This window comes from Trypanosoma brucei, chromosome 3, assembly GCF_000002445.2.
Source record: "Trypanosoma brucei brucei TREU927 chromosome 3, complete sequence".
Lineage (NCBI taxonomy): Eukaryota > Euglenozoa > Kinetoplastea > Trypanosomatida > Trypanosomatidae > Trypanosoma > Trypanosoma brucei.
In genome coordinates this window covers 1303149-1329669 of record NC_007276.1, presented here as the reverse complement: position 1 = coordinate 1329669, position 26521 = coordinate 1303149, and the positions used below count along the sequence as shown (strand labels likewise).

The 26521-nt window shown below is 47.5% G+C and overlaps 9 protein-coding genes across 9 annotated transcripts, besides 13 other annotated features; all 9 read left to right on the top strand.

Moving 5' to 3' along the window:
* Positions 1-26521: part of a sequence feature (sequence corresponds to BAC RPCI93-48K5) that runs on past both edges of the window.
* Positions 621-651: a microsatellite.
* On the top strand, positions 897-2084 carry Tb927.3.4700 (hypothetical protein, conserved; the record flags this gene model as incomplete). Its single annotated transcript, XM_838969.1, has 1 exon — positions 897-2084. One exon carries the CDS (start codon positions 897-899, stop codon positions 2082-2084), a length of 1188 nt encoding a protein of 395 aa, XP_844062.1.
* Positions 2231-3724, top strand: Tb927.3.4690 (hypothetical protein, conserved; the record flags this gene model as incomplete). Its single annotated transcript, XM_838968.1, has 1 exon — positions 2231-3724. The coding sequence occupies one exon, from the start codon at positions 2231-2233 to the stop codon at positions 3722-3724; it is 1494 nt and encodes a 497-aa protein (XP_844061.1).
* On the top strand, positions 4357-5694 carry Tb927.3.4680 (RAB GDP dissociation inhibitor alpha, putative; the record flags this gene model as incomplete). The annotated part of the gene is made up of 1 exon (XM_838967.1): positions 4357-5694. One exon carries the CDS (start codon positions 4357-4359, stop codon positions 5692-5694), a length of 1338 nt encoding a protein of 445 aa, XP_844060.1.
* Positions 5750-5783: a microsatellite.
* Positions 6689-7975, top strand: Tb927.3.4670 (cell division control protein, putative; the record flags this gene model as incomplete). The annotated part of the gene is made up of 1 exon (XM_838966.1): positions 6689-7975. One exon carries the CDS (start codon positions 6689-6691, stop codon positions 7973-7975), a length of 1287 nt encoding a protein of 428 aa, XP_844059.1.
* Positions 8290-8339: a microsatellite.
* On the top strand, positions 9355-11145 carry Tb927.3.4660 (hypothetical protein, conserved; the record flags this gene model as incomplete). The annotated part of the gene is made up of 1 exon (XM_838965.1): positions 9355-11145. The coding sequence occupies one exon, from the start codon at positions 9355-9357 to the stop codon at positions 11143-11145; it is 1791 nt and encodes a 596-aa protein (XP_844058.1).
* Positions 11162-11204: a microsatellite.
* On the top strand, positions 11766-12431 carry Tb927.3.4650 (C-8 sterol isomerase, putative; the record flags this gene model as incomplete). The annotated part of the gene is made up of 1 exon (XM_838964.1): positions 11766-12431. One exon carries the CDS (start codon positions 11766-11768, stop codon positions 12429-12431), a length of 666 nt encoding a protein of 221 aa, XP_844057.1.
* Positions 12857-12877: a sequence feature (AT_rich).
* Positions 13368-13400: a microsatellite.
* Tb927.3.4640 (hypothetical protein, conserved) lies at positions 13558-14394 on the top strand (the record flags this gene model as incomplete). Its single annotated transcript, XM_838963.1, has 1 exon — positions 13558-14394. One exon carries the CDS (start codon positions 13558-13560, stop codon positions 14392-14394), a length of 837 nt encoding a protein of 278 aa, XP_844056.1.
* Positions 14850-14893: a sequence feature (T-rich).
* Positions 14945-14981: a sequence feature (AT_rich).
* Positions 15053-15081: a microsatellite.
* Positions 15586-15723: a sequence feature (GA-rich).
* Positions 16098-21125, top strand: Tb927.3.4630 (UDP-glucose:glycoprotein glucosyltransferase, putative; the record flags this gene model as incomplete). Its single annotated transcript, XM_838962.1, has 1 exon — positions 16098-21125. The coding sequence occupies one exon, from the start codon at positions 16098-16100 to the stop codon at positions 21123-21125; it is 5028 nt and encodes a 1675-aa protein (XP_844055.1).
* Positions 21326-21367: a microsatellite.
* Positions 21547-21575: a microsatellite.
* Tb927.3.4620 (hypothetical protein, conserved) lies at positions 22031-26275 on the top strand (the record flags this gene model as incomplete). Its single annotated transcript, XM_838961.1, has 1 exon — positions 22031-26275. One exon carries the CDS (start codon positions 22031-22033, stop codon positions 26273-26275), a length of 4245 nt encoding a protein of 1414 aa, XP_844054.1.

Here is a 26521-nt window from a genome sequence, read left to right as displayed (position 1 = left end):
TTGTGGTTGATTCGGCTGCTTCCACCGTGAACAGCCTGGAGATGTGATTACTTTTTTTTTACCTCTTTTGGCTTTATCCTCATTTTTTTTTTAATTATCTTTGATTGCTCTGCTTTTGAAGTTGTGATAACATTTATCACAAGAAACTTCTTAGCGTGTATGAGGAAGGAGGGAACAGAGAAGGGGGGAACGTATGTGTGAATACCTTACTTTTACCGCTCTTGTTTATGCGTCTTGGTGAGTAAAAAAGGTACGTGAGGATGGTAGAGAGAAAAAAAGAGGAGGGGGGTTGTGACACCATAATGGAAAAAAAAAAAAGAAAAAAGAATAGGGATGGCGGTTATTTTCAACGAATGGGAAGGGAGGAAAATAAAAAGCCAAAGATAAGAAGTGAGGTAATGGGATGGTCATGATATTTCTGCGAAACAGTTGAAACCTAACAAACTCAAACACACACGCACACACAACAACAACAACAGCAACCCTGATATCAATAATGAGCGCTGCAGTGAGTGTTGTTTTTTTTTTTGTATTCATTTGTTGTCTTCCCTTTCTTGAATCAGGTGCGCAAACACACTGAAGGATACGAGGGATAGATCGATTTCACTACCTGTGAACCTTATATATATATATATATATATATATACATATGCCGTCTCGGAACTGCTATTGTGCGTTGGCGAGTAGTTCCACACGTGGTTCTGCATACAGTAAGACACATATATCTCCACTTTCTCCCTCCCTCACCCTTTTTTTTCCTTCTTTTTACTGTGTAACATATGTGCAACGGCTGGGTTTTGTGGCGATCTCACATGATGTTCCCCGGTGTTTCAATAAATGAGTGGGGTTGCATTAAACAGTTAAGCCTGCCATATTGCAGTTAGTTTACCCCCAACATGTTGAGACAACTCCTCCACCAACCGCGTTTTGTGATGTGGCCCGCTTTAGCGCTAAGATGCGTCATGAATGTAGGCGTAGTTACTCGTCCCCATGCAACTATAGTTCTTTTCACATCTGTACGCTTCGCTACAACAGGTGCGGGAGCAGCTGAGGTTAAGCAGCAGCGTCGGAAGAAGAAATCCGATGCGGTGGGATCTGAAAGCACGAGGAATACCTCCGTCGAAGGTAAGCGCAAAACCCGCCGAGGCGGGGCGGCATCGAAAGCAGTGGGAAATGATGAGAACAAAGGGGATGGGTTCGATGCAGATGATATTAGAGGGGACAGCGCAAAACCATGGGAAGAAGAGGAGGAGGAAGGTTTCCCATTGGTGGAAGCCGACGATGTCCTCAACGGGGCGGATGGCATTTCACCACGAGGCCGCCGGCGGGTGGTTGAATCGGTTGTAGCAGATGAATATGATGCCGCTGAGGAACCTGAAGATGATGAAGTAGCCGCATCTGCAGGGGAAACCGCCGCCGACGGAGTAGATGAGATTGCACCCACTGATGGGGAAAGTAGATATTTAAAAGACCGCTTTCCAGATTTGGTGGCGGAATACGATGAAGATACGAATGAGGAGCCTGCTGGTGAGGTTTTAGTAGACAGCGCCCGAGTGGTGTCGTGGAAGTGCGTGGAATGTGGGTTCAAGTGGAAGAGTGGCGTATTTGTGCGTACATGTCTTCGAACGAAGTGTCCTCAGTGCGAGCAGATCCGAAATCCTCGTCTGACCGCACGTTTTGTTCAGCTCTGGGATCAATCCCTCAATGATCCGTGTGTGGACCCAAAGACAGTTGCGGCGAGCAGCAACAAATCCGCCTATTGGCGCTGCTCCAACTGCAACACAAGCTTTAAGGCACGAATCAAGGACATGGTCTCCGACAAGGCGAAGTGTCCGTCATGCTCGATGTTGAACCTCGATGCTGACTTTAGCAAGTATGAGAATGGGCTGTTGCAGGAGTGGCATCCCCTTAAAAATGGTGACTTGCAACCCGGTCAGGTGGAGCCAACGGATCAAACAAAGTTGTGGTGGCTATGCATGGCATGTGGTCATGAATGGGAGGCAACACTTGCTGCGCGACTAAGCAAGTCTAGGCGGACAAAAGGAAAGGACTGCCCCGTATGCCACGGAAAAGGGAAGTCCTGAGTTATTTTTTGTTTTCGGTAAAGGTTACTGCTATTCGCTTGCAGTTTTACTTTCTCTTCACAGATTTGCACTACTCGTTACAATGTTGATTAGGTTACATTGTGCTGTCGACTTTCTCGGTGGTTTAAGACTCATAGAGTGTGAATATGGGTGTTTTGCATTCATCGCATGAGGTCAGTTTACTACGTCAAATCTGCCAGACCAATCAAGGCAAAAGAGTTTTTGTGCCATACATTATATCTCCTTACCACTACTTCTTGATTCGCCTCTGTGTTGTCGCCGCATTGCGAGTGTGCTTCAGTGCAGGTGCGGTAACTGGGGCAACGATTAAGGAACAAAAAAGGGCACGTAAAAGCTGGACGCTGCGCTGTCATTTGGCTACCGACGAGTCTACAGGGATGAAAATTGCGGTTAACCCGTACAAGGAGAGTTTACTCCGGCTAGTTGAGTACGTTGGCCTTCAGAGTGATGATGATAGCGAGGGAGCTACGGTTTCTCCGCCGAGAAGTGGGACGGGGGCTCTTTTCTTCCACGAAACTGAAAGTCCTGAGTGGCGGGCGTATGTGGCATCCCTCCCGCTGGAGAAACGCCATGAGGCCTCCGTGAAGCGACGTTTATCAACTCAAATGTTGGCTGCGATGAGGAAAGACGTTTGCCTATGGTGTTGGTTCTCAAAGAGTCTATGTTTTTGTAACAGACTGGAACAATATAGACAGCGGATGCTTGAAATCGGACAGCACTCCGCTGTCGAAGTCACAATTGTGTTGCATCCGGAGGAGTTTATGCGAGGGACAAACTCTGGTCATATAGCCGCATTTATTTTAGGTGCACCGATACGCATTTGGGGTGTTCCGGAGGATGATGCCTATCTGAATGACTTGCCTGCCGTACGCACGGAAGAAGGAAACTACGATTTCCCCTCCGACGATGCCATCCACACTGTTTCACTCTACCCCGAGAAGGATGCATTCCTTCTGGAAGATTTCGTTAAGAACATAGGTAGCACTCACAGAGTTCATTTATTACTTATGGACGCGACGTGGAGCCAGGCAAACGCACTCAACCGCCACATTCCACGTCATATCCCCCGCGTAGCGCTGCGTATCGACGAATCCTACGCTTCCCTCTTTAAAGCGCTGCGTAAGAGGACTAGGCAAAGTGGTGTCTCGACGTTTGAGGCAACCACCATGGCTTTACAACAGTGCTATGGTGCCCTCTGTCCGGGTGGGGACGACCCTGTGGTCGCAGGTGATATAATGACATCGGCCATGAAGGAATTTGTGGACGTTAAATGTTTGTTAAGCCATCGGGGCGCGTGCTTCGTCAAGGAATCGGAGGTTGTGGCAGACATTATTGAACGACGTAATGCCAACCGCCGCGACGAGGCAATTAACCGCCTTCGACTGGTAAAGCAGAGAGTCATGAATGATGTCGAGGCACAGGATCTTTTGAACCCACCCGTGCTCAACTACTGCTATGCCTGCGACGTGTTTGTGGGGTGGTCTCGCATGACGGAACATGTCATGGGGCGGGCTCATATGCAAGCGTTAGGGATGAATCCGCTCTGTACTCCAAGTGAAACCTCGCGGAATGTGAAAGGAAGTTTGCGTGGACACTACAAGGAATCAGGGGAACATTAGGGGGTGCTGGTGTCCGCCGCCCCCCCCCTCCTCGTGTATCCTCCTGAATTATCCTCTTTTTTTTTTTTAACTTGCTGAGGTCGTCGCTGCGGTGGATCCCTCACGGAGCGCGCTGGTGGCACTACAGAGAATTTGATACAAGCGGATGGATCCATTCCAAGCGACTTCGCAGTTTGCTTTATTTCATTGGTGGGTGCATGCGGTTGGTGTGCATGACAAAGTTGTGTGCCTGTATCCAAGTTGGGCTGTTGAGGATGTGGTTGTTCTTCAGTTACCGTGTATTTTTGTTTTCTGTTGTGTTGCATCATGCGGCTGATAAAAGTCGCCATGCACCAGCTCACTAATCTTCACAGGCTTCTGATAACTTGAACCCATCTTCCCCAAATAATGGGCTGAATGCCGTTGGCCCTCTGTCTTCCTTTCGGTACCTAAATGCCTCCCTCACTCATCTTTATAATTTATGAACAAAACAAGCAGTTTAACACATCTAACTTGTGTTTACATCACCAAGAAGAGAAAGAAAGAAAAAGAATAGGCGAGTGTCGGGGTTGAAAGGGGAATCACAGTGATTATTATTTCTGTTAGTATTGGCGTTGTGAAGAGGGAAATCTGCGAATCCAGAGAAAAAAAATATGGAGGAAACGTACGATGCAATTGTGTGCGGCACAGGGTTGACGGAGTGTGTTCTCAGCGGCCTCTTGTCGGTAAATGGCTACAAGGTGCTGCACGTCGACCGTAACTCATACTATGGTGGCGAGGCTGCTAGCCTCAACCTTGAGCAGTTGTATAAAAAGTTTGGCAAGGGCACGCCCCCTGAGGCATTAGGCCGCAGTCACCTGTACAGTGTGGACCTCATTCCAAAGGTGCTCATGTGCGCTGGCGAACTCGTGAAGATCCTCCGGGCTACCGTAATTGAGAGGTATAATATGGAGTTTATGCTCATTGACAACTCCTTCGTTATGAAAAACGGGAAGATATCAAAGGTTCCGGCAACGGAGGCGGAGGCGCTAGTCTCTCCTTTGATGGGGTTCTTCGAAAAGCGGAGAGGGGCGAAGTTGTTTGAGTTTATTGGTGCCTACGACCCGAATGTTCCAAAAACACACAAGGGACATAACCTTCGCACAATGACCATGGCGGATCTATACAAAGAATTCGGTATTGGAAACGATACTATTGACTTCGTTGGCCACGCCGTTGCCCTGCACACGAACGATGACTACCTTCAGCGTCCAGCAATCGAAACTGTCATGCGCTGCAAGCTGTACGAAGAGTCCTTCAACATGTATAACCAGTCGCCATATGTTTACCCCCTGTATGGGAACGGTGAGTTGCCTCAGGCATTCTCTCGTCTTTGCGCTGTTTACGGTGGGACCTACATGCTTCAAACACCCGTCACAAAGGTGAACTTTAACGAGGCGGGCGTCTTTGAGTCCATTGAAAGCGAGGGGAAAAAGGCATTCGCCAAGCTTGTGGTTGGTGATCCCTCCTACTTCCCTGATCGAGTGAAGGTGTCGGGCAAAGTAGTTCGGTGCATAGCCATTATGAATCACCCGATCCCAAACCTGAAACCAGAGTGCGCTTCGTGCCAAATTATCATTCCACAAAAGGAGCTGAAGCGCAAGAATGACGTGTACATACTGCAACTTGGTGCTAACAACAAGGTGTGCCCCCCAGGTTACTATATAGCCATCATCGGCACAACTGTGGAGAATGTGGCGGACCCCATGATGGACATTCAACCTGGCTTAAAGGTCATTGGTAGCACCATCGAGACATTTGTTTCAGTGTCAGACCTCTATGAACCCCTCGATGACGGTACGGCGAGCAAGTGTTTCATCAGCAACAGTTTTGATCCTGCAACACACTTTGAGAGCGCCGCCGGTAACATTCTCGACCTCTTCAAACGCATCCATGGGAAGCCGTTTGACTTTGAGTGTATGAAAAGCACTGCTTCCAACGAGGATAGGTAGTTGAAAGGTTTCAAAGAGGAGACGCGTACGTATATACAAGGTTATGTATACACTCATATACGTATATATATATATATATATATGTATATGCAACTGCTTCATTTTGTACGTTTGTTTTGCTATTGCAATTCTTTTGTTTTGGACTTGCCTTCCTTGCCTGCTATCCTCTTCGTCAGTCCGCATACGTTTGTTTACTTGCGCTTGCACTTAGCTTCCCCATCCGTTGCACATCTTGGTCGTTGTGGTTTAATGATGCAGCGCATTTTGCGCCCGTGAAGGAATGCAATGGAGGGGAGGAGAATACACCCGCGAGTAAACAAAAAGTAGAAGTCTGTGTGTGTGTGGGAAATAAACCGAAGAAAAAGGGGGAAAAGTGAGGGAAGGAGAAGAATTTGTGGAAAAATAAATAAAATGAGATAAACACTGAAGAAATGTGCAAAAGAGTTGAACTGCTTATGAAGAGTATGAGAGAAGTGGAAGGGTTTTACGCAAGGTTTCTGTGTTGAAGAGTCGTGGTAGCATCTTTTTTTATTTTTGAAGCCGTACGGGAATATTTTTTTTCGATTTATTCTCGTCGTGCTTTAGTAGTCATTTCCACTACCTTGCTTTTATATCGCCCCTTGCGTGGTTATTGGCGCTAAAATAGTGTTAACAAAGGATGGCATTCCTGCTGTTGGCTCAACCGCCTTCCACGGTGGACCAGGACGGCTACGACGGTGGTTCTCATTACTCCGACCATCGCCTTTATCCATTTCCCCCTCTTCTGCAGCTCTTCCTCTTTTCTTCACATCTGTGCATTGGTAGACGGCTTCGTGTTATTGCTCTTCTTATGCGTATGCATATCTTCTCTATATAAAGGTAGTGCAAGCAGGTTTCAACAACGGGCACTTCCTTCCGTACACGCACAATATATATCTATTAAACATTTCACTTCACTGCAGTTTTTTACCACAGGTATTCCCACTTTGTTTCGTGGCTTCACTTGATACATAAAATGACAGACGCTGATCGTTCGGTAGCTGGTGGCAAACTCAGAAGAGTTCACGACTACACGTTCCATACGGGAACAGACTTTCTTGGTAGTGGGATGTACGGTGACGTGTTTAAAGCAACACGTAGCACACAAGCAAATAAGGATCGAGAAGTAAAGCCCAACGGGAACGATTCAACGCGGCATGAGAAGGAAGAGGAAGACGGTGGTGGAGATGTGGTTGCTTTAAAGCGGACACGTTGTGGTGATGACAAGGAAGGGTTGCCCGCATCTGCGCTCCGGGAGGTGATGGTTCTCAAAGAGATTAGTCGGTCACTCGAGGATCCACCTGGTGATGATGAGGTCGCTCTGGTCGGTGGAAGTAACCTCGTCAAGTTGTACGATGTTGTTGTCGATAGGAATTGTGTATATATAATCACCGAATTCTGTGATGGGGGAGATTTAGCGTCATATTTGAAGCGCCAACCGGGTCGCCACTTCACTGATCCAAAAATATATCGCCAAATGATGAGGGATTTACTGCGGGGTGTGTGCTATCTTCACCGAAAAGAAATTTCTCATAGGGATCTGAAACCGCAGAATATTCTACTAAAGAGTGTACGAAAAGGGTCGAGACAACAAGGTAATGAGGGGCCTAGTAGCGATGGGAAAGAGGAAACCCCAACACCATCGTACATCCTAAAGGTAACAGACTTTGGTCTTAGCCGTATGGATGGAATTCCCGTTAAAAAATACCAACATGAAGCTATTACGTTATGGTATCGCAGCCCCGATGTTATTCTGGGAAACATAAATTACCGCTTCACTGCGGATATGTGGAGTGTGGCTTGCATCGTTGCTGAAGCTGCAAGCGGCAGCACGCTCTTTCGTGGGCGTAGTGAGGTGGAACAGCTGATGTGCATATTTAGCCGCTTAGGCCCACCCACATCTTCTACCTTTCCCAGCATGAATCTATACGCACACTATGGAAAGCACGCGCCTGCGCTGAGTAGTTTTCTTGAGGATCTGCAAAAGAAATATAGTCGGGTACAATGTGGCAATACAAGCGACTTGGCAAGGATAAACTTAACCAGGTACTTCATTAGGCATAAGGCGTTGGATATCATTGGTGAGAATGGCGTAGATCTCCTTGTCCGTCTCCTGGCCTACGAACCGCAACATCGGCTTACAGCAGAGGAGGCGCTGCAGCACCCATTTTTCACATTCATCCCCTCACACGTACCGCATGCCAACAGCATTGACGCGGAAGGGACCACAGAAGAAGCTGAGAAAGACACAAAAGATTCGTAGCTTCTGCAAAACTTATCGGAGCGGGCGACGACGGATCTCTAAATGTAATGAAAAAGCTTGAAGTTTGATGGTATACCACTACGGTTGTATTGAGTTTTTGACGCTAGCTAGCTATGGAGGGAAGGGGGAGCAGCACCTACGTGTTAATTAACAGAGGGAAGACAATCGCAATGAATAGGGGGGAAAAGGGAGATGGTTAACCATGAGCCCGGGAATGCTTTTCCTCCCCTCCCCCCCCCCCCACGTCTTCATGTAAAGAAACAGATTGGCATGAACACATGTCCAAATCTCTGCACAGAGGTATGAAAACGTGAATATATATATATATATATATTATTAAATGTATACATAAGTATGTATATATGCGTATTACCAAACAGGCAAGAGAGAGGTTTGGTGGAAAGGGCCCAAGAAGGGAAGAGGGGTTAATTTTATAACATTGCTTTCATTTAACTTATATTCACCAAGGAGAACTACTGGCACCTATGAAGCGAGCCTCCGCTATTGCTACTTCGCACTCCGATTCCTCTTTTTATCGCGTCTACTTTCGGGATGCCCCATGGAAAACACAAAAAGAAAAAGAACACACTAACTCTGCCATATATTTTTCGTGCAGTCTCTTTATTTCCTCGTTATTTTTGTATTTTTGTTCCCTGTTCTCCCTCAACCACTAAGGGAAGGAACCGGAAACATTGTTGAATTGGTTCAAAACTTTTAAGCAGAAGTTGCGTTGCGTTTTACTTTACAGTTTTCCATCTTTCTTTTCTTTTTATTCCATTGCAGGCAGTTTTGTTTAGAACATTTTGATGTTTTTTTTTAATTTTTGCTGCCTTTTTTCATCCCCGCGGCTTTGGCATCACCCCTAACTCTTTCCTTTTTTTCTTTACTCGGCACCAACTACCGAACTGTTTGGCGAAATGTCCCCTTAAGGACATCCTGGTGGGATACCGTAAGAGAGGGAAAACGGAAAGAATAAATGTTATTGGCGGGCTTTCGCGACAAATATAAAAAAATACTTTCCTACTCATAGTTTGCAAAAAAAAAAAAGGAAAAGCGCAGTTATATATTCCAATGAGGCGCCCCCAGTACTTTCTCTTACACTTGCATTTGCATGTGAACTCACACTCACACGCGTACGTGCAGTATCGATGTGTCGATCATCTGTCCTCCATGTTTTCTGCCGTGGACACGGGGAGTGAAGTCATATTTTTTGTTTAAAAAAAAAAAGAAAAGCGGAAAGGGGGTACCATTTGTAAACAATAAACAAGAATTTGGAAGGGAACTGGAGGGATAACAACGTTAGAGAGAAAGCACGATACCTCAAACCGAAACAACTAAAGGGAAGACAAAAAAACCTTTAGGGGTTGCACCCTTTGTTCATGTCAGTTCATCAACTGCAACTTGAGGGTATTATTCCTAGTGCGCCCTCCACAACACGAGCAACACCGACGTCAATTTCGGCTCATGACACGCTTGTGGCATACGGTAGTGGTAACAATGTGGTGGTGCGTGACATCTCAACCACAGGGGCGGATTCCATCCTCTGTTGTTGGCACCACACGTCGCCAGTAACTGCAGTGCGCATAAGTCCTTCCAGCAAATTCGTGGCATCCGGAGATCAAAAGGGAAATGTGCGCTTGTGGGAGCGGCGTAACGGCACACAAGAGAAATACAACGGGCAGCTACTGGAAGGACCAGTCCGGGACGTGGCGTGGACACGAGATGAGGAACGGCTTGTGGTGGTGGGTGACGGACGGAACAACTTCGCGGCCGCGGTAACCGTGTCAGGAAATACAATCGGAAGCATTAATGGCCACACACAGAGTATCCTTTCGTGTGATGTGCGGGGGGATCGACCATTTCGCGCGGTAACCGGAAGTGCGGATAATATGGTGGGTTTCTATGAGGGTGTTCCCTTTAAGTTCACCTGCAACGTAAAAGAACACAACGAGAAGGTTATGTGTGTGCGTTACAGTCCGGATATGGAAACTATCGCAACGGTTGCCCGCACAGGTAATATCATTCTACTTGATGGAAGGACGGGCGATAAGAAGGGAAGCATTAGCGTAGACCACAAGGGTAGCATCTTCTCCCTTGCATGGAGCCCAGACGGTAAACTAATTGCGACAGCTAGCGCTGATAAGACCGTGAAGGTTTTCGATGTAACCTCAGCGTCGAACATCGCAACATGCTCTACTGGGAATCGGGTTCTAGATATGCAGCAGGGGGTTGCATATACAGCGCGGGGTGTGGTTTCGGTTTCATTCGGTGGTAAGCTCACATTAATAAATGAGAAGGGTGAAATGACACGAACTTTCTTGGGGCATCAAGGACGGATTTTCCTGCTACACAAGGAATCGGATGAGCTGATGGTATCAGTCAGTGTTGACCGCGCACTTATTTGGCGTGACACGGCGGCAGCCGCAGCCGGTGAGGCAAGTGAGGTGCCCCTGTCAGCCGATCTCATTACCGCAGCGGCATTTAGCGGTGGTAAGTTGTACATTGTAGCTGGGAGTGAGTTACTCCGCTATGACCCCAATGACAGTACCCCGGCCGTTGTTTCGCAAGATGTCACTGCTGTTACGGCGTTAACTGTAACCGAGGATGGCACTGCAGTACTGCTGTTACGGAACAGCTTCATCGTTATTAACTCTGCAGGCTCTAAGATTGCTGAAGAAAAGCTCGATAGGTTTGACGGCTGCAGCGCCGCTGCCCGAGGTCAAATGATTATTGTGGGTGGAGAAAAACTGGTAAAAGGTTATCAAATAACTGAGAGCGCTCCACCGGAGGCGAAAGTGCAGTTCGCGGGTCACCACACGGGTGCAGTGGCGTGCCTCGCCTTCTCTCACGATGGTCAAGTGGTTGCCTCAGGTGACGCAAACAGGAATATATTTGTGTGGTCGTGGGCAGATGGTAGCGTACTTCACAAAGACTTGGTTTTCCATACACTCCGGGTGACTTCGCTGTCCTTTGCTTACAACAGTAACACCCGTCTGTTCTCTGGAAGCATGGATGCCTCGCTCATTTTGTGGGATCTTGAGGCAAAAACGCGGAGAATGGAGGATGCAGCCCACCGAGGCGGTGTGTCGGCCGTCTTCGGCGCCGCGGATGGAACTTTGATATCGGGTGGTAGCGATGGATGCATACGGTTATGGAAGTCAAACAACTAGAGAGGGGGAAAGCACGTATATACATACATATTATATATATATATATATATATATGTATAACTGTTTCTTGCTTTTTTTTTTGGCTTTCCACACACCTGTACGCTACGTATCCTTGCTGCGCAAGATAGCCTTTACACAACCGTAGTATTTCTTGCTTTTTTTTTCTCTTTCTCTTAATTCTGTGAAAGACGCCTTGTTTCCAACATTGTCTTCCTCCTAACTTTGGCCACTACGCTGCGTAACGTTGCATCTGGGTAGCTGCCACTGTATCGATGCGAGAGCCTGGATGTAATAACAATGGGAAGTGGAGAGAGTAATGTTTTGCTTCTTTATCCGCTTGGTGTCCGCTCGACACTCCAGAGCGTTTTTTTTTTTTTTTGCCTTGTCGAACCGACGTTGTTTCGACTCTTTTCCGTTGTCGGGGGTTGATGCATAACTCTGTATGACACCTCGGCATGTGTGTTCCTACTTCATTTTAAATAGTGTATAAGCCTATATATATATATATATAGTCGAAAAGGGAAGTGACAGGAAGAGCGGAAACTTTTTTATTCCATTAGGAACCCCAAATTGGTAGGCTCATAAGAGAAAATTGACTTAAAGCGGTCAGCGGGACAACAATGGGTCTCTGCAAAACACTTTTTGTTTTCCTGCTCACGGTCACCCTAGCGGGTTTTGTCCACCTGGTAAACCGCCCAGAGAATTGGGTGTTTGATCCCAAGGAACTTCAGACCATCGTCAAACAGAGCATTTCAAACGCTCGAAGTAAATATGGGGATAATCCCTCCGCCGACGCGGTCATTGCCGAGGTGATCGAAGGAGTTCTTGCAACGTACCCCGCACACACAACAAATAGTAGTCGATGGATGTGGAACAATGCAGGCGGGGCAATGGGTTCCATGAAGCTTCTTCACGCGTCCTTTTCCGAGTACATCATTATATTTGGCACTGCTGTGGGGACGGAAGGCCACACCGGTCGTTACCACTTGGCAGAAGACTTCTTCACTATTATTCATGGGGAACAATGGGCGGCGCTACCGAATTCCACAGTGCCGGAAGTATACAAACCTGGCGACCAGCATTACCTTCCAAAGCACACGGCAAAGCAGTATAAAATGCCTGGTCCATGCTTTGCATTGGAGTACGCCCGCGGTGTCATTCCTTCCATGTTCTTCTTTGGCTTCGCAGACATGTTTTCATCAACGTTGGACATGGTAACCTTGTATCACACGGTTGTGGAGTCCACAAAGCAAATGATACCTAATGCCCTTCGAGGAAAGATATAAGCACAAGAAATTGGTAGTGCGTTTGGAGGGTGAATGTGTCAACACTACAATGAATCGAACTTACCCATTCACTTAATAATATGCGTATACATATATGTGCGTGTATGTATTTGTTGTGTGGATGAGGTGTAGTCAGTTAAATCCCGTGGCTTCGATGAACATTTAAAGACACACGTACTTATCGTGACCAATAAATAAGTTTGTTTTAATCAAAAATTCAAAGGGTGTGGGGCAACATCAGCGGTTGGCACTTTTAGCTTTTCTGTAGGTGCGTATGGCGGGCCAAAAAGAAGAATACTCCCTATACATGGTGTGATGATGGGTGAGGGAAGGGAAGGTGAATTACGGACTCGTTTAGGCGTTAAAGTTGCGGCGCTCAGATACACCAACTTATCTGCACACATGTCAACACCCTCACGGACGTCTTTTATTTATTTAATTTTTTAGTTGATCACACGCTTTTGGTGGTAGAGAAGTGAGAATGCAGGAAGGCAGCCGCCTCACCTTTCTGAATGTTTACTTGTTTCAGATGTTTATAACACTTCTCTTTCCCCATTCACCGTCACTATGCGCAGTTGTCGTTGGTGTTGCCTGTGGAGGGTGGTGTCTTCGCTCCAACGGACTTAATCGTTCTAACACGCTCCTGCTGCGCATAATGGTGGTGCAAAAGAACCAACTGCACTGATATATAAATATGTGTTTATGTTCAGTAATCTTCCGCGCACGACATTAACTATGCATGCATCGGCATGTGTATTCTCATTGTATCCCTCATTGTTCTATTTATGGTTGGACGTTTGTGCACTCCCCTTTAAATCATTAATTTTCTTCTTGTTCCTTTTTTATTGGCCCCTCTAACCTGCACACATGACCTAGATTATCGGAATTTGTGTGGGTTGTTGGATTGTTTCTGTTCTATTTAGTTTCTAATTAAGTTATACACATACATATATATATATATATATATATTGTTTTACCGGCTGCATCCATCCTCCAGTTGGAACTCGAACGGACACGGAGCATATTTCAAGAGTTGAAACTTGGCCTTCTGTTTGCTTCGGAAAGCATTCAAAAACATTAGGCATTTTATCTCTCCGTTGCTTTGGTTTATAGCAGGTGTCTTGAGATGGACAGCTTTCGCCTCACGGAAAAAGACGAGGCGCGATGTTCCTTTGGTGACCCCAAACGTTCCCGAGATGCCCACGATAATAGAATGGAACATTTTAACGTTGATATACGAAAGAACAGTGCCCTTAGGAATCGGTCGCTTGTTTGTGGCTGTCTTACGGGATTCACGTGCGCGGCCGGTGCCATCGGTGCTTTGGCTGGCATGTACCGCTCAAGTTTGGGATCCACTTCACAGGATAAGCGTTTCGCTCCGCTGCTAATTGCACATGCCTTTTCGGGCGGCGTGGGTATCGCCTTTACGGTATGCCGCTCCCTGCTATTTGAAAGAGCGGTGTACGAAGTGGAACTTCAGCGTGAACTTTGGGAAATTGACAACCATATCGCTGGAGAAATACAAGAGATGGTTGCAATTTACAGAGCGCAAGGGCTCCTGGAGGAGGAAGCGCATATGATCACGCGCATTTTCGCGAAGCATCGAGAAGCCTTTGCAAATCTAATGATGGTTGAAGAACTTGGGTATTCCCGCCTCGAGCCACCAGCGGGGTGGGAAGCGGTAGTGGATGCTGCTATTCCCTCCTCTATTGGATATACGTTGGGGTGGGTTCTTCCACTTTTGCCTTTTATGGGTTCTGAACTTAGTTCAGCGCGCAGTGAACTCGTTGCCCTGTGCACTTTAGCGGCGGGGATTTTTGTTGTAAGCGTCGGGCAGTCGGAGGTCTTCTTTGGGAGTTATGCCAACGTGTGGAAGGCGGTGGGAGCGACCGTATGGAATTTATCAGCTGCGGGTCTCACATACGGTGCCACGCGTTTCATGGCTTGTCGTAGCGGTGTGTGAAGAAACACGAGGGGGAAGGTGGGGGCAAAAAAAAAAATTATTGAGGGGAAGGAGGCAATAAATATGATAAAAAAGAAGTCAGGAGGAATAATCATTTTCAAGTTAGTAAAGACGAGTGGTAACAAAGAAGATACCGATCGTGTGGAGAAGTGAGAGGCTGAGTACTTGTGGTGACGCTGGCCTGGACAACAGAAATTTTTTTTCATTTTTTTTTTTACTTTTTCGGAGAGGGCAAAGGGGAAAGGAAGAAGAATGTGGCTGAAACAAGCGAACCAAAAAGAGGGTAGAGAATTCCTTTTTATGGACCTGTGTGTTTCCACAGTCGTCACCCTCTCATTACTTGGGTTCGTTCAGCCACCGCTGTATCTCTTATGTCAATCCCAATCCTTTTTTCACTTGCATTACGATATCATTATCAGCGGGGGAAGCAGAGTGGATTGCTTACATACACTACTAAAAGAAAAGAAAAAAGAAAGGACCAAAAAAAAAAAAGAAAAAATGACTTAAGACGTAACTTAAATGCCGAGACGAAACGAGGCATGGGTATAGGTATTAAAAATATTATTATTATTATTATCTTTTAAAATGTTATATGACATGAAATAAAACGACATGTGGGTGATCGGTTGTGGATTTCCTTTTCCCTCGCTTTTTTGTCTTTTCTTTTGATTTGTTTTGTTTTGTTTTTTTACTCTTCCGGTTGGCCTGCTGGTTAATGTGTTATGCTAACCATCTTCTCTATTGCAGCACCAAGGCAGAAGTGGGTAAGAAAAAAAGGAAATGCGGTAAAGTGAAGGAATCGGTCTTTTTTCTCTTTTTTTTTCTTTTTTTGCTTCCGTCTTCTGTAGCTAAAAAAAAATTTTTTGACAGTGAGAGGGAAAAAATAAAAAGAAAATACAAAATAAAATTTTACGTCATTGTTTTTTTCTTTTTGAATTTGGAGGATCCCCCCTCTCTCTCTCTCTTCTCCTCCTCCTCTTCTCAATGTGCGTAAAAGTTTTTTTTTGTTATTGATTTTACATTTTCCCTCTCACACATCCACGCATCTCCCCTTTCTTTTTCCACTCCTTTCACTTGTTTGTTTTTGTTTTTCTTCATCCCATTCATCCTTTCCCTCCATTACTTCTGCAACAGTTGCTTCAAATGTCGTAACGTAGTGTGTTCCTCTCTACATAAGCACGGAATAAGCCATTCCTTCAACCTTTCTTTTTTCTTTCTTTTCTCCCGTCGTGTTGTACAAAGCTCTCTATCTACCTATCTATTTATCTCTCTCTTTCTCTTTTTTTTTTCTTTTCGTTGTTTCTCTCCCTGCTCTTTACTACTTTTCTTGTGGATGGTGACGACACCTTTCATGTCCGATTGCGTGGGTTGTCTTTCACTCGCGACCATCAAATAAGTACTTCTACATGTGTGTATATTTGTGGGTATGTGTTGTAGTTGGTTTTTTTTTCTTTGCTTTTCCTTTTATTTTTACCACAACTGCGCACGTTAGAACACTGGCTTGTTGTATATTCTGCTTTGCTCCCCCTATTCCATCCCAATAAATACAAAATAAATGTACCACACGGGTTGTACACACATGAGTGACGATGCGCTGACGTATGGCTTCTCTTCTGTATCACTGCCGGGCGCCATTAATCCCATTTCTGCAGAAGGAAAATAAATAAAAAGGAATTGAACTAAGTAAGTTACACAAAGAACCAATGAGCTGCTGCACGCTCAGGAGCAATGAAATTAGGCAATTGATTGTCTTCATTTTTGTTGCATCCATACATTGTCACGTGTTAACAGTGGAAGGCAAAGGCGTATATGTGAAGGTGGTGGCACCATGGACCGAAACTCCGTTACTTCAGGAGGGATGTGAGGCGGTAGCTTCACTTACCGTGCCGGTAGGGACTCAAACACATGATGATGCGCCCTCCGGGTTTTACAAATGCTTGGAAGATGTTTGGCTCCGAGCAGAAGCAACGAATAGGAGTGGTGGCGCCCGTACCATGACTCAGAAGGAACAGTACGACGTGCTGATGGATATAATGCAGAGCAACAAACACCCGCCACACCACGTGGCCTTCTTAACAACCAAACTAGCTGTCAGGATGCATTCCCCCACGGTGGAGGCGCATCGGCAGCTGGCGGGGAGGGCAATAAATCGCACGGGTGGATGTGCTGCTGAGGGAAGGCCTTTTGCGCTGATTGGAAACAAGGCGTTTTGCGACGAGCATAAACTTGCGAAGGAGCTCGAATTGAAGGGACCTAGTGGCAGCGATGCCACTGGATGTAATGCTGACCGCGAGACTGAACTAAACGCGGATAACGCAATGGGTGTGATTGCCAATCTGGATCACGTTCATCCACATTTAAACGGTCCCAACCTTGTCATCATGTATGGTATCGTTGGGGAAGGGCAAACCATGCGACTCCTTCAGGCTGTGAAACGTCACAAGCAAACAACCAAGTTGGTGTTTCGGCACTTGCCCGTCTCAGGAAATCAGTGGAACGACATGCTGGCAGTTCAGGGGTACGGTGTCTCCGTTGACATAAAGAGCACTGAGTACAGAGCGGTGGATGATCGAATAGCTGGGGAATCTACCGCGAACTTGCAGCACAAACTGGGACGAAGGGATGTTTTAGGTGCCATGGGGAGTGGAGAAGAACATCTTCTAGGTGGATTTAACATATCTTTGTTACAGAAGCGATATCCCGACCAAAGTTTGCAACTGAGTCACTTTGAGGATGCTGTAGGTAAGAATATCGAGCAAGGAGTTAAGGTAGACCTTCATTCGTGGGAAAAGGCTCATATCGGTATTGCTGCTGCGCAATATGTTATGGATCCGAGCAGAGAACCGCTCCATGCGCTCTTGGACGTATTGACGAATTTTCCTAATTATGCGTCGCTTCTTTCTCGGATGAGTTTTGTTGCAGCTGCCAGAAAGGACCCAAAATTTGTTCGAGAATTGGATGCCATTGGAAGGAGCATGTATCACAGCTCCTCGCATGTTTTCCTTAACGGATGCGCGGTGACCACCGAAAACATTAACCTCTTTTACATGATGGAAAAAATAGAAGAGTATGAGAGGTTACTTGATACCCTCAGCACGATCTTGGTTAGTCGTTCCGAACTTCATTCTTCCAACGACGCCACTCGGAACGGTAATACAGACGTGACGGATGTAGTAAATGGGTTGGCCCGCATCCAATTTCAAGGGGAATCGCTGAGTGGTGGTAGTGGAGATACTACCGCCCGTGTGTGGCTACCACAAGACGCCGTAACTTGGTTCAACGACGTAGAAAATAATGCCTACTTGTACCGTCTTCCCACGACGCTCCGTTCGATGCTAAGGAATGGTGCGGCAGCTCCGACGCTGCCAAGGCGGAATGTTCTCCATGTTGTATGTATTGCGGACCCTACTACGTATGAAGGAATGGGTACCATCTTTGAGGTGGCGCGGAGAGCTCAGCAGCCCATACGCTTTGGCGTTGTATTCGTTGACAAACATTGGAGTCCGGAGGTGACCTTGGTGGGTAAGAAATTCGACAAGGTTGCCGTCTCAGATTCATCGAAAGCTACACTACTGGTCGCGGCCACGGTTTGGGAGCTAATGCAAGGAGAGGCGGACCCTGCTGCGGTTTCCGATTTTCTTATGGCCATGACCAGGGAGATGATGGCAAAGCAAACCATCACAGAACTGAGCGTAAAGATGATCACGCAGTCCGTCCTGATGCAAGCAAGGAAGCGTGCAGTCGACGACGTGGTGCTTGACCCTGCGTTCATTACTCACTATGAGAAAACGCAAAAGATGGTGCGTACGTTGGGGTTTAGTAAGTTTCCAGTAGTGCTTCTCAATGGCCGAGTCCATACCGATATTTCGATCGTTCTTCAACACGGTATTTGGGAGGAGTTTGCACATTTACAGAAACTGGTGGAGATGGGCGCCTTAAGCGACGACGATGATAACCTCTATGAATCCGTTCTGGAGTTGAGCGGTGCGAGGACTCGCTATGTTGCGGCTCTTTTTGAGAACAAAACGTTTGCCGACTGGAGCCACAACTCGGTGTTGAGCTTCCTCCACAAGTACCCGTTTATATACCCGTCAACAAGTGGCATGAACGAAGTATCATTGGTCAGTGGTGTGTTAACCCTACACGTGCCCGTAACTGCACAAAGTTTACAGGCAACCCTCAATGCCGTACGGTCCCTTCTTCTTTGCAAAGGTGCTGACGAGACGTGTGGCCGAACACGACTGACGTTTGCTGTGTGCGGTACTTCACTGAAAACAAACTCCCGCACCGTTGTCGACGATTTGCACCTGCTGTTGCAGCACTGTGGGGTGGCGGACAAGTCGGAGTGTTTAAACTTGTTGCAAGAGTTTCTTCTCTCAACCTTTGAGCACAGCCACCCAGGATGGCAACTGGACGATCCGAAAAAGTACGAGCACGTGTTGAAAGGTGTTAAGTTCTCCGACCAACTACAAGCACTTTTCAGAGCATCTGCTGAAGGCAGCACCAGGGACCAAGCAGGGAAGCTTAATCAGTTGTTTTTACTCGCATCTGAGTTCTGCAGGGAGATGACTGGTAGTGTTTCGGCGGTGCACGAAATAGCCCCGGGGAGTGTTCATTATTACGTAAACGGTCGCCTTTTTGTGTATGACAACTTTACTGAAGAGGACTTCGAAGTAGCAACCCTGGAAGGTGGCCATACCCCAAAGAAAGTATGGAATGTGCTTGAGGAAGCCACTTTTGTCGGTATGGACCCTGGTCTGGAAATACCCGGTAGTGACCAAAATTTTTATGCCTCCAGAATTGCCGCTGTTGTAGCGGCGTTGAGACGTGATGCGGCCAACAATGACCGTCGTGAGGAGCAAAAAACTCGGCTTCCCGTGAGCCCAGGCCCACTCTCATTTGTTGTGGGCGCGACCGAAAAGAGGGTGCCAAGGCATCGGCTTACGGTTGTGGTAGACCCCGTGGCCCGCGCGTCGCAGCAGCTTGTCTCCTTATGCAACTATATCTCTCAGTTGTCCATTGGAGCCGTCTGCACAGTGTATTTGAACCCTTCGTTAACGGTTGGGAACACGATACGTAATTACTACAAGTTTGTTGGCGAACTACAACTGCGTTTCGATGCTGAGGGACGTGTGGTAGCTCCTAAGGCCGTGTTCAGTCATCTGCCGGATAAACATCTGTTGACGCTAGGCATAGAAGAGGCAGAGTATTGGACAGTTTTCCCCATGGAGGCAGAATATGATCTCGATAATATTATTCTGTCGAGGCTCCCACCTTCATCGAAGTATCTCTATGCAACGTACCGTATTAACTCCATCCTCATTTCCGGGAGTGCCGAAGACGACAGCACAGGAGGTCCCTCCAGCGGACTTCCGTTGCAAATTCGCTCATCACTGTATAACCATACAAGCGGCAGTTATACCAATACGACGCGCGACACGATCGTCATGACGATCAAAGGCTACTTCCAACTTCAGAGCACACCAGGTCTCTGGTACTTGGGCGTGCAACCGGGGGCCATCGCGCGAGCGTTTTATATTTCTCATCACAACGACGACCCAGTGCTTGACGTAGCAGTCGGTTCTGTAGGGCGTCACTTCAACTACACCGCTGGACAAAGCATTCCTGTTGTTGTTTCTTCCTTTACGGGATCCTTCATTCGACTCGGTATATCGAGGACGGCAGGTTTTGAGGAAGCCAGCATCGAAAGCATCGCCGCCGCGGCTGTCGAGGCGAGTAATGCCGAGTGGCCACCAAAGGGGCCGCGGAGTGAGCGTCCCAAATTTCCAACGCTTAATATTTTTACAGTTGCCTCTGGACATTTGTATGAGAGGTTCCTCCGCATCATGATGCACACCGTAATGCGCACCTCCTCAGATGTACACGGAGCTAACACAACGCGGATTAAGTTCTGGCTCATAGAGAACTTCTTATCACCGCAGTTCAAGGAGCTCGTGCCCCTGTTGGCAGAGCACTACGGTTTCGATGTAGGATTCGTTACTTACCGCTGGCCGTGGTGGCTAAACAAGCAAACGGAGAAGCAACGCACCATTTGGGCCTACAAGATTCTCTTCCTTGACGTTCTTTTCCCACTTAACGTAGACCGCGTCATATTTGTTGATGCGGATCAGATCGTGCAAGCGGACTTGCATGAACTGTACAATATGAATATTGGCGCTGCCGCAATGGCCTACACGCCCTTCTGCAGAGAGTACCCTAACGATGCCACAACAAACTTTCGGTTCTGGGACCAAGGGTTTTGGTTGAGTCACTTACGAGGAAAACCATATCATATCAGTGCACTTTATTTAGTCAACGTGCAGCGACTGCGGGCTGCGCTAGGCGGCGACAAGTACCGCGCAACGTACGCCAGGCTTAGCGAAGATCCCGGAAGCCTCGCCAATCTGGATCAGGATTTACCAAACTTCATGCAGGATGAGATGCCCATATTTTCACTGCCGGAGGAATGGCTCTGGTGTGAGACCTGGTGCGCAGGAGAGAGTAAGGCACGTGCCAAGACCATAGACCTCTGCAACAACCCTCTGACAAAGATACCCAAACTAGAAAATGTGCGGCGTATCGTTGACGGTTGGGACGAGATGGATCGGGAGTTGGAAGACCTTTCTAAGCAGCTTCTTGAGAAACGTAATGCAGAGCTCAGAGATGGTGCAGAAAAAAAAAAAGGACAAGGAAAGTTAATGGATCCGATGGATTCAAGTGGGATGATGTAATGCGAGCTTGGGGAATGTTGCAGGCAAGTGAAATATATTGAGATGTGTCACTTGGGGCCCCAAATGAGTGTTTTGGGATGATTTGTTCCTCCCTCCCCCACCTTCTCCTGTCTTACAACCACTTGCGGTAGTAACGGGCTATGTGACTTGATAAACCTTCTTACTCCGTTTATTTTATGGCGTTGGCGTTGGCGTTAGCGTTTTTCTTTTTTTTTTCTTTTTTCTTTTTTCTTTTTTCTTTTCCATCATGAATGTAATCTGCCATGCAAGTGATTCACAGTGGCATGCGCGTATAAGGTGGTGGGCATGATTTTTCTTTAAAATTAGCAATGCTTGCCGGGCATTCTGCACCACTATTCGTGCTTAGTTTTTGCTTCTTGGACGTACTTGACTAGTTAAGACGAAGTTTCTACACATAAACCACACACACACACACACACACACACACACTTCAACAGAAGTATGGGGAATTATTAACGTATTAATTCAAATGTTGTGAATCCGAGGGGGGAAAGCTGGGGAAGTATTGCGGCAATACCAACAAGAACCGTGTTCGAGAGGCAACTGACAAATCTCCAGCCTGATGTGCCCAAGCTGATGGGGGATTTTCTGTTTTACATTATTTACTACTGTTCTTCTAGCCATTACCTTCATCTCTTATCGTTGTTCTGTTGTTGCTTCTGGTGAATGTTTTCTTCTTTTTTTTTCGCAAAAGTGGCTGTAGGCGCTGGCACAGCGCACACATCTATCGCATTTCCCCTGCCCCACCATCTCGCTCACTCCACGATTGCAGGTCTTCTGTGGAGTTGGCTGTGGCTGTGCGGACTAAATCAAATAATAAGAGTTCCCTAGAGTGTAAACGCACACACGCACACATACGCAGAGCTAGCGGAGTGACAGTCCTTATGCGCGACATGGAGGTGGAGCGGCAGTGGAATGACGAAAAGAGTGCGAGCATCGATTGGAAGGATCCGGATGATGTTCTGTGCAACCACTGGACATTCCTGAGAATTGTGGATTTCCATCCACTATTGGCTCAGTACGCCACCACGCACTTGGAAGACAAAGAGCACTGGAAGGCAATATTTACGAATCCGGCGCGAACAGATGAGCAGAAGGAGGCACTACAGTTTTGGTTGCAGAATGGCCTGCTGACGCTTCGGGAGAAACGGTGGTGTAGGGAGTGCAGGAAAGAGGGCCACACCAAACGGCAATGCACGGAAGCTAAGGTACCAAAAGGGGGAGGTGTTTTGGAAAAGTTTGCGGCTCACCGTGCGGAGATTGAGCGCTACCGACTGATGCAAGAAAGGCAGTGGGAAAATGATCCCGTTACTCTGCTCGCAATCAAAAAAGGTGGCGCTCAAGTGAGGGATGGGCGAGGGGGCACGCGTGATGTGAAGGTTGGTGGACCACACGTGTGGGTGCAAAATAATAATGAGCGAAGGGATCTGGAACCATTCGTGGAGGAACGACGGCGCGGTACCATTGGACGTGTGGACACAGAGCATAACATTGGCTTCGTTCGGGTGCCCGACATGGGTGAAGTTAAATTCTTTGTAGACCGCGTCGATTACGGTGTGAGGGAAGTTGCTGTTGGGGATGCTGTTACACTTAAAATTGACGTTAGCAGGGACTACCCAATAGCCGTAGACATCCGGCTGGAGACGCCACATGTAACGTCGGAGGATGTTTACAAGTTTATTAGGCGATGCAAAAACGCAACGCAGCCAATTACAGTGATTAAGGCCGTTATGACTCATACGTTTGAATGGCCAGATATGCTGCGTCTGTTGAGAGATATGCCACCCGCCGCATTCGTTGATGGTGTGCACACCCTTGTGGAGTTGACCACTTTTGTTGGGAACCGTGAACCTATCCACATTCCACTTCTGCAGTCGTTTCTCGTGTTATTGCAACGTGAATCGAAGGATGGAACTATTCCGGCGTTCTTCCCATCAATGGTGCAAAGTGCACTTGAGATTGGTCGGGAAATTTTGAATGAGGGTGACATGGCGACAGCAGTTGAACGTTGGCTTGAGGTGGCGAATCTTATTGTGCTTTTGCGGCAGCATGCACCGGTAGCGGGAGACGGGGTTGCATCGGTGCAAACCACTCTCATTTCATTGCTGAACGAGGGTGTGAAGGCTACAAGAGGATCTGCTGGAGAGTTACCGGGCTCAGTTTTGGCAGTAAGAAAAAGAAAGGTGGATGCCACGTTAGGGCGCATGCAGAACATGGAAGGTAGCAGAAGCACAGACATCCTCATTCCATCAGCGTCTGACTTCTCCATTCCCCCACCGCACGAGTTGTCTCCGTTCTCTCCATGCAATCTTCCCGTGAACGGTAGCAAGGTTTACGACACCACAGAGTCGTTCATCACGGATCACTGCAGAATGCTGCAAGCGGATACTTTCGAAGCAGTGAGCAGAATTCTTCCTGCAGCATGCTTCAATTTCCCTGATTACAAACCTACAGAGGAAACGGTATCCGATGTCCAACACGCACGTTTGTACCACAGTGTAAGGTTTATGGGCCGCGTCGTCACCAAAGACAGGGACATTGCCTGTTGTACCAGTTACATTCTCCAGGTGCAGCCGAAGAGCCCTAAAGCCCAAGCGCCGGTGAACATTCCGGTGGGTACCACTCTTTGCATCACAACTGGGCTCAACCGTACCGTCATGGAAGACGACGAGATCTTTTGGTGTTCCGTGACCTCCCTCAACAAACCACTACTGAGCGGAAACATGGTCGTCGTCTCACCTTGTGACAGCAGTGCAAGTTTTGAACTTCTCGCTGAAAAACTGCATCGTAACGAATCCCTGAACAAGATGGACTGTTCATTAATGTTGGTAACAGAGGTGTTCATGATGGGTTATAAAAGCATCATGAAGGCTCTTCATGCGTTTGTTGGGCCACTTGCCATGCCACTGCCTATGCTGTCCTCTCTGGTGAGTCCCGAGGCGGCCGCCCATGCCTCCGCGAATGGAATAACTTGTAAAGCAAAAAAACCTGGCGAGCTCGTCGCGTACATCCCACCCCACTGTGAGTTTGCGTTCCAGAGTTTGATTGCAGATGTCTGCGACCGCTTTACGTTGGACAAGGGACAGGAGGAAGCCCTTCGCCTGTTCCCCAGCTCCGATATTCTTCTTGTGCAAGGCCCACCCGGAACAGGCAAGTCGTTCATTGGTTGCCGACTGGTTGAGGTGTATGTCCGGTACAAACAGCTTGTTTCATCGGGTGATATACTTAGTACTATCGACGTGGAACAGCTACACTCCACTTCGCCACAGCACATGCTTCCAAGCATAGTCGGTCCTGTTGTTGTCATCACGTATAAAAATCATGCACTTGATGAGTTTCTCATAGATCTACTCCAGAGTGGGCTATGGGATGACGAGCGGCCTCGTATTGCACAGCATTTGGTCAACGAAATGGGTGCCACCAAGGCCGATCTCTTCCCCTGTGGAAAGCGCGTTGTTCGCATTGGTGGCCAATCCAAGGAGGCGGCACTCGATGCTTACAACCTTAACGCATTATTGCGAACCAAAACGGACAAGGCAATGCTTAATAGCCTTAAGGAGCGCATATATCTAATGAATCAAAGACTAGAGCGCCTAATCAAGGAGATTCACTATTTGGAATCGGGTCGTGTGCCCAAGTCACTTTTCGAGCGCTGGCTGACGGAGGAACAGCGGAAACACATTAAATACGAGGATCGCGATGAATGGTTGCAAGGAAAGCAATATGTGGGGAAGTCGGAAAGAACAGCAAATAGAACGCTGTACTTGCAGCTTCTCAAAACTCGCGTGGAATCAGCTTTGGAGGAAGCACAGCGGTCGCCACGTGAGAGGACCGAGGGTAAACCTGAAGACGAAAAGGAGGGTGAGGAAGACGGTGCAGCACAGCTAAGTGTGTTTCAGGAAATGCGACGCCAGGAGGAGAACCGAAAGTTCAACGACTCGCTACATACGACATATCTTTCATCTGAGGCCATGGAGCTTGCGAAAAATCCTCCCACCTGTCCTGAAGGTGTCCCAGAGGAGTTGCTGTCACTGTGGAGTCTTGATCCTGTTCTACGCCATGAGTACTATGCCTACCTCATTCGGAAGTGTATTTCCGTTAAGGCAAGGGACTGTCTATTAATTATGGATGCAATTAGTAACGTCGTGACAATACGTGATCACGTTGTGAGTGAGCTGAAGCTTGAGCTTCTACAGGGGGCGGATGTAGTTGGCCTCACAACAACTGGTTGCGCCAGCAATCAAAACCTTCTCCGATCCCTCCGGCCGACTATTTTGATAGTTGAAGAAGCAGCAGAAGTGCTTGAGTCACAGTTACTTGCGTGCATGACAGACTCCCTCCAACAGGTGGTGCTCATCGGTGACCACTTCCAGCTTCGACCAAAGGTAGAGACGTTTTTATACGAAAAATTTAATCGATTAAATATGTCGCTCTTTGAGCGCCTTTCTTCGCGTATGCGGCCGATCTGTTTGAGAGAGCAACGCCGCATGCATCCTCTCATCTCCCGCTTGGTCCGGCCGTTTTACGGTCCTAATATGCTGTTGGATAACAAAGACCTCTACAAACGGCCGTTTGTTTGTACTAAAGGTGTATTGCATACTGACGCTGTCCCCGGTCTGGCACGCCGTGTATTTTTCTGGCGTCACAGTCAGCCGGAGTCGGAGGCCCCAGGAAGCCGAAGCAAGGTGAATTTGTTGGAGGCTGAAATGGTTCTGAAACTTGTCGCTCACCTCACCACCGAGGGGGTACACCAGAAATCCATTACGGTCATTACGCCTTATTTAGCACAATTGAGGTTGCTACGTACGACCCTCCGACTGCACGCCTTCAGTGATGTCTGCGTGAGCACGGTGGATCTTTTTCAGGGTGATGAGAACGATGTTGTGATACTTTCTTTGGTGCGTACAGAACGGTTGACGGAGTTCTTAAAAATGCGCAACCGCATGATCGTGTGCTGCAGCAGAGCCCGTTTCGCAATGGTGATGATTGGAAATGACGGCCTTCTTGAGCAGTCCACACATTGGAAGCAGGTGCTTGACACGCTGCGAGATGACCAGTGTGTTGGTGATAAGCTTCCAGTTACACGCTTTTTATCCCCTGGGGAAGAGGTCATGATGAGCGCAGATTAGTAGGAGCCAAAAGAAAGAGAGGAGTCGTTGCTCAAAAACGTGTGGGTGTGACTCCTTTAAATATCGCGGTGACACCACAGGAAGGGAACCCCTGCCGCGTCCTCTTTTCTTCCGCACTCTTTTCATACAAACGAAAACTCCACCCGCTATGTCATCTTAGTTGCCGTTGTTGTTGTCCCCAGTTGGCTCGTGAATCGGCGCATGCGATTCGTTTTCTCATCTTTGACAAAGAAAAAGTGTACATGT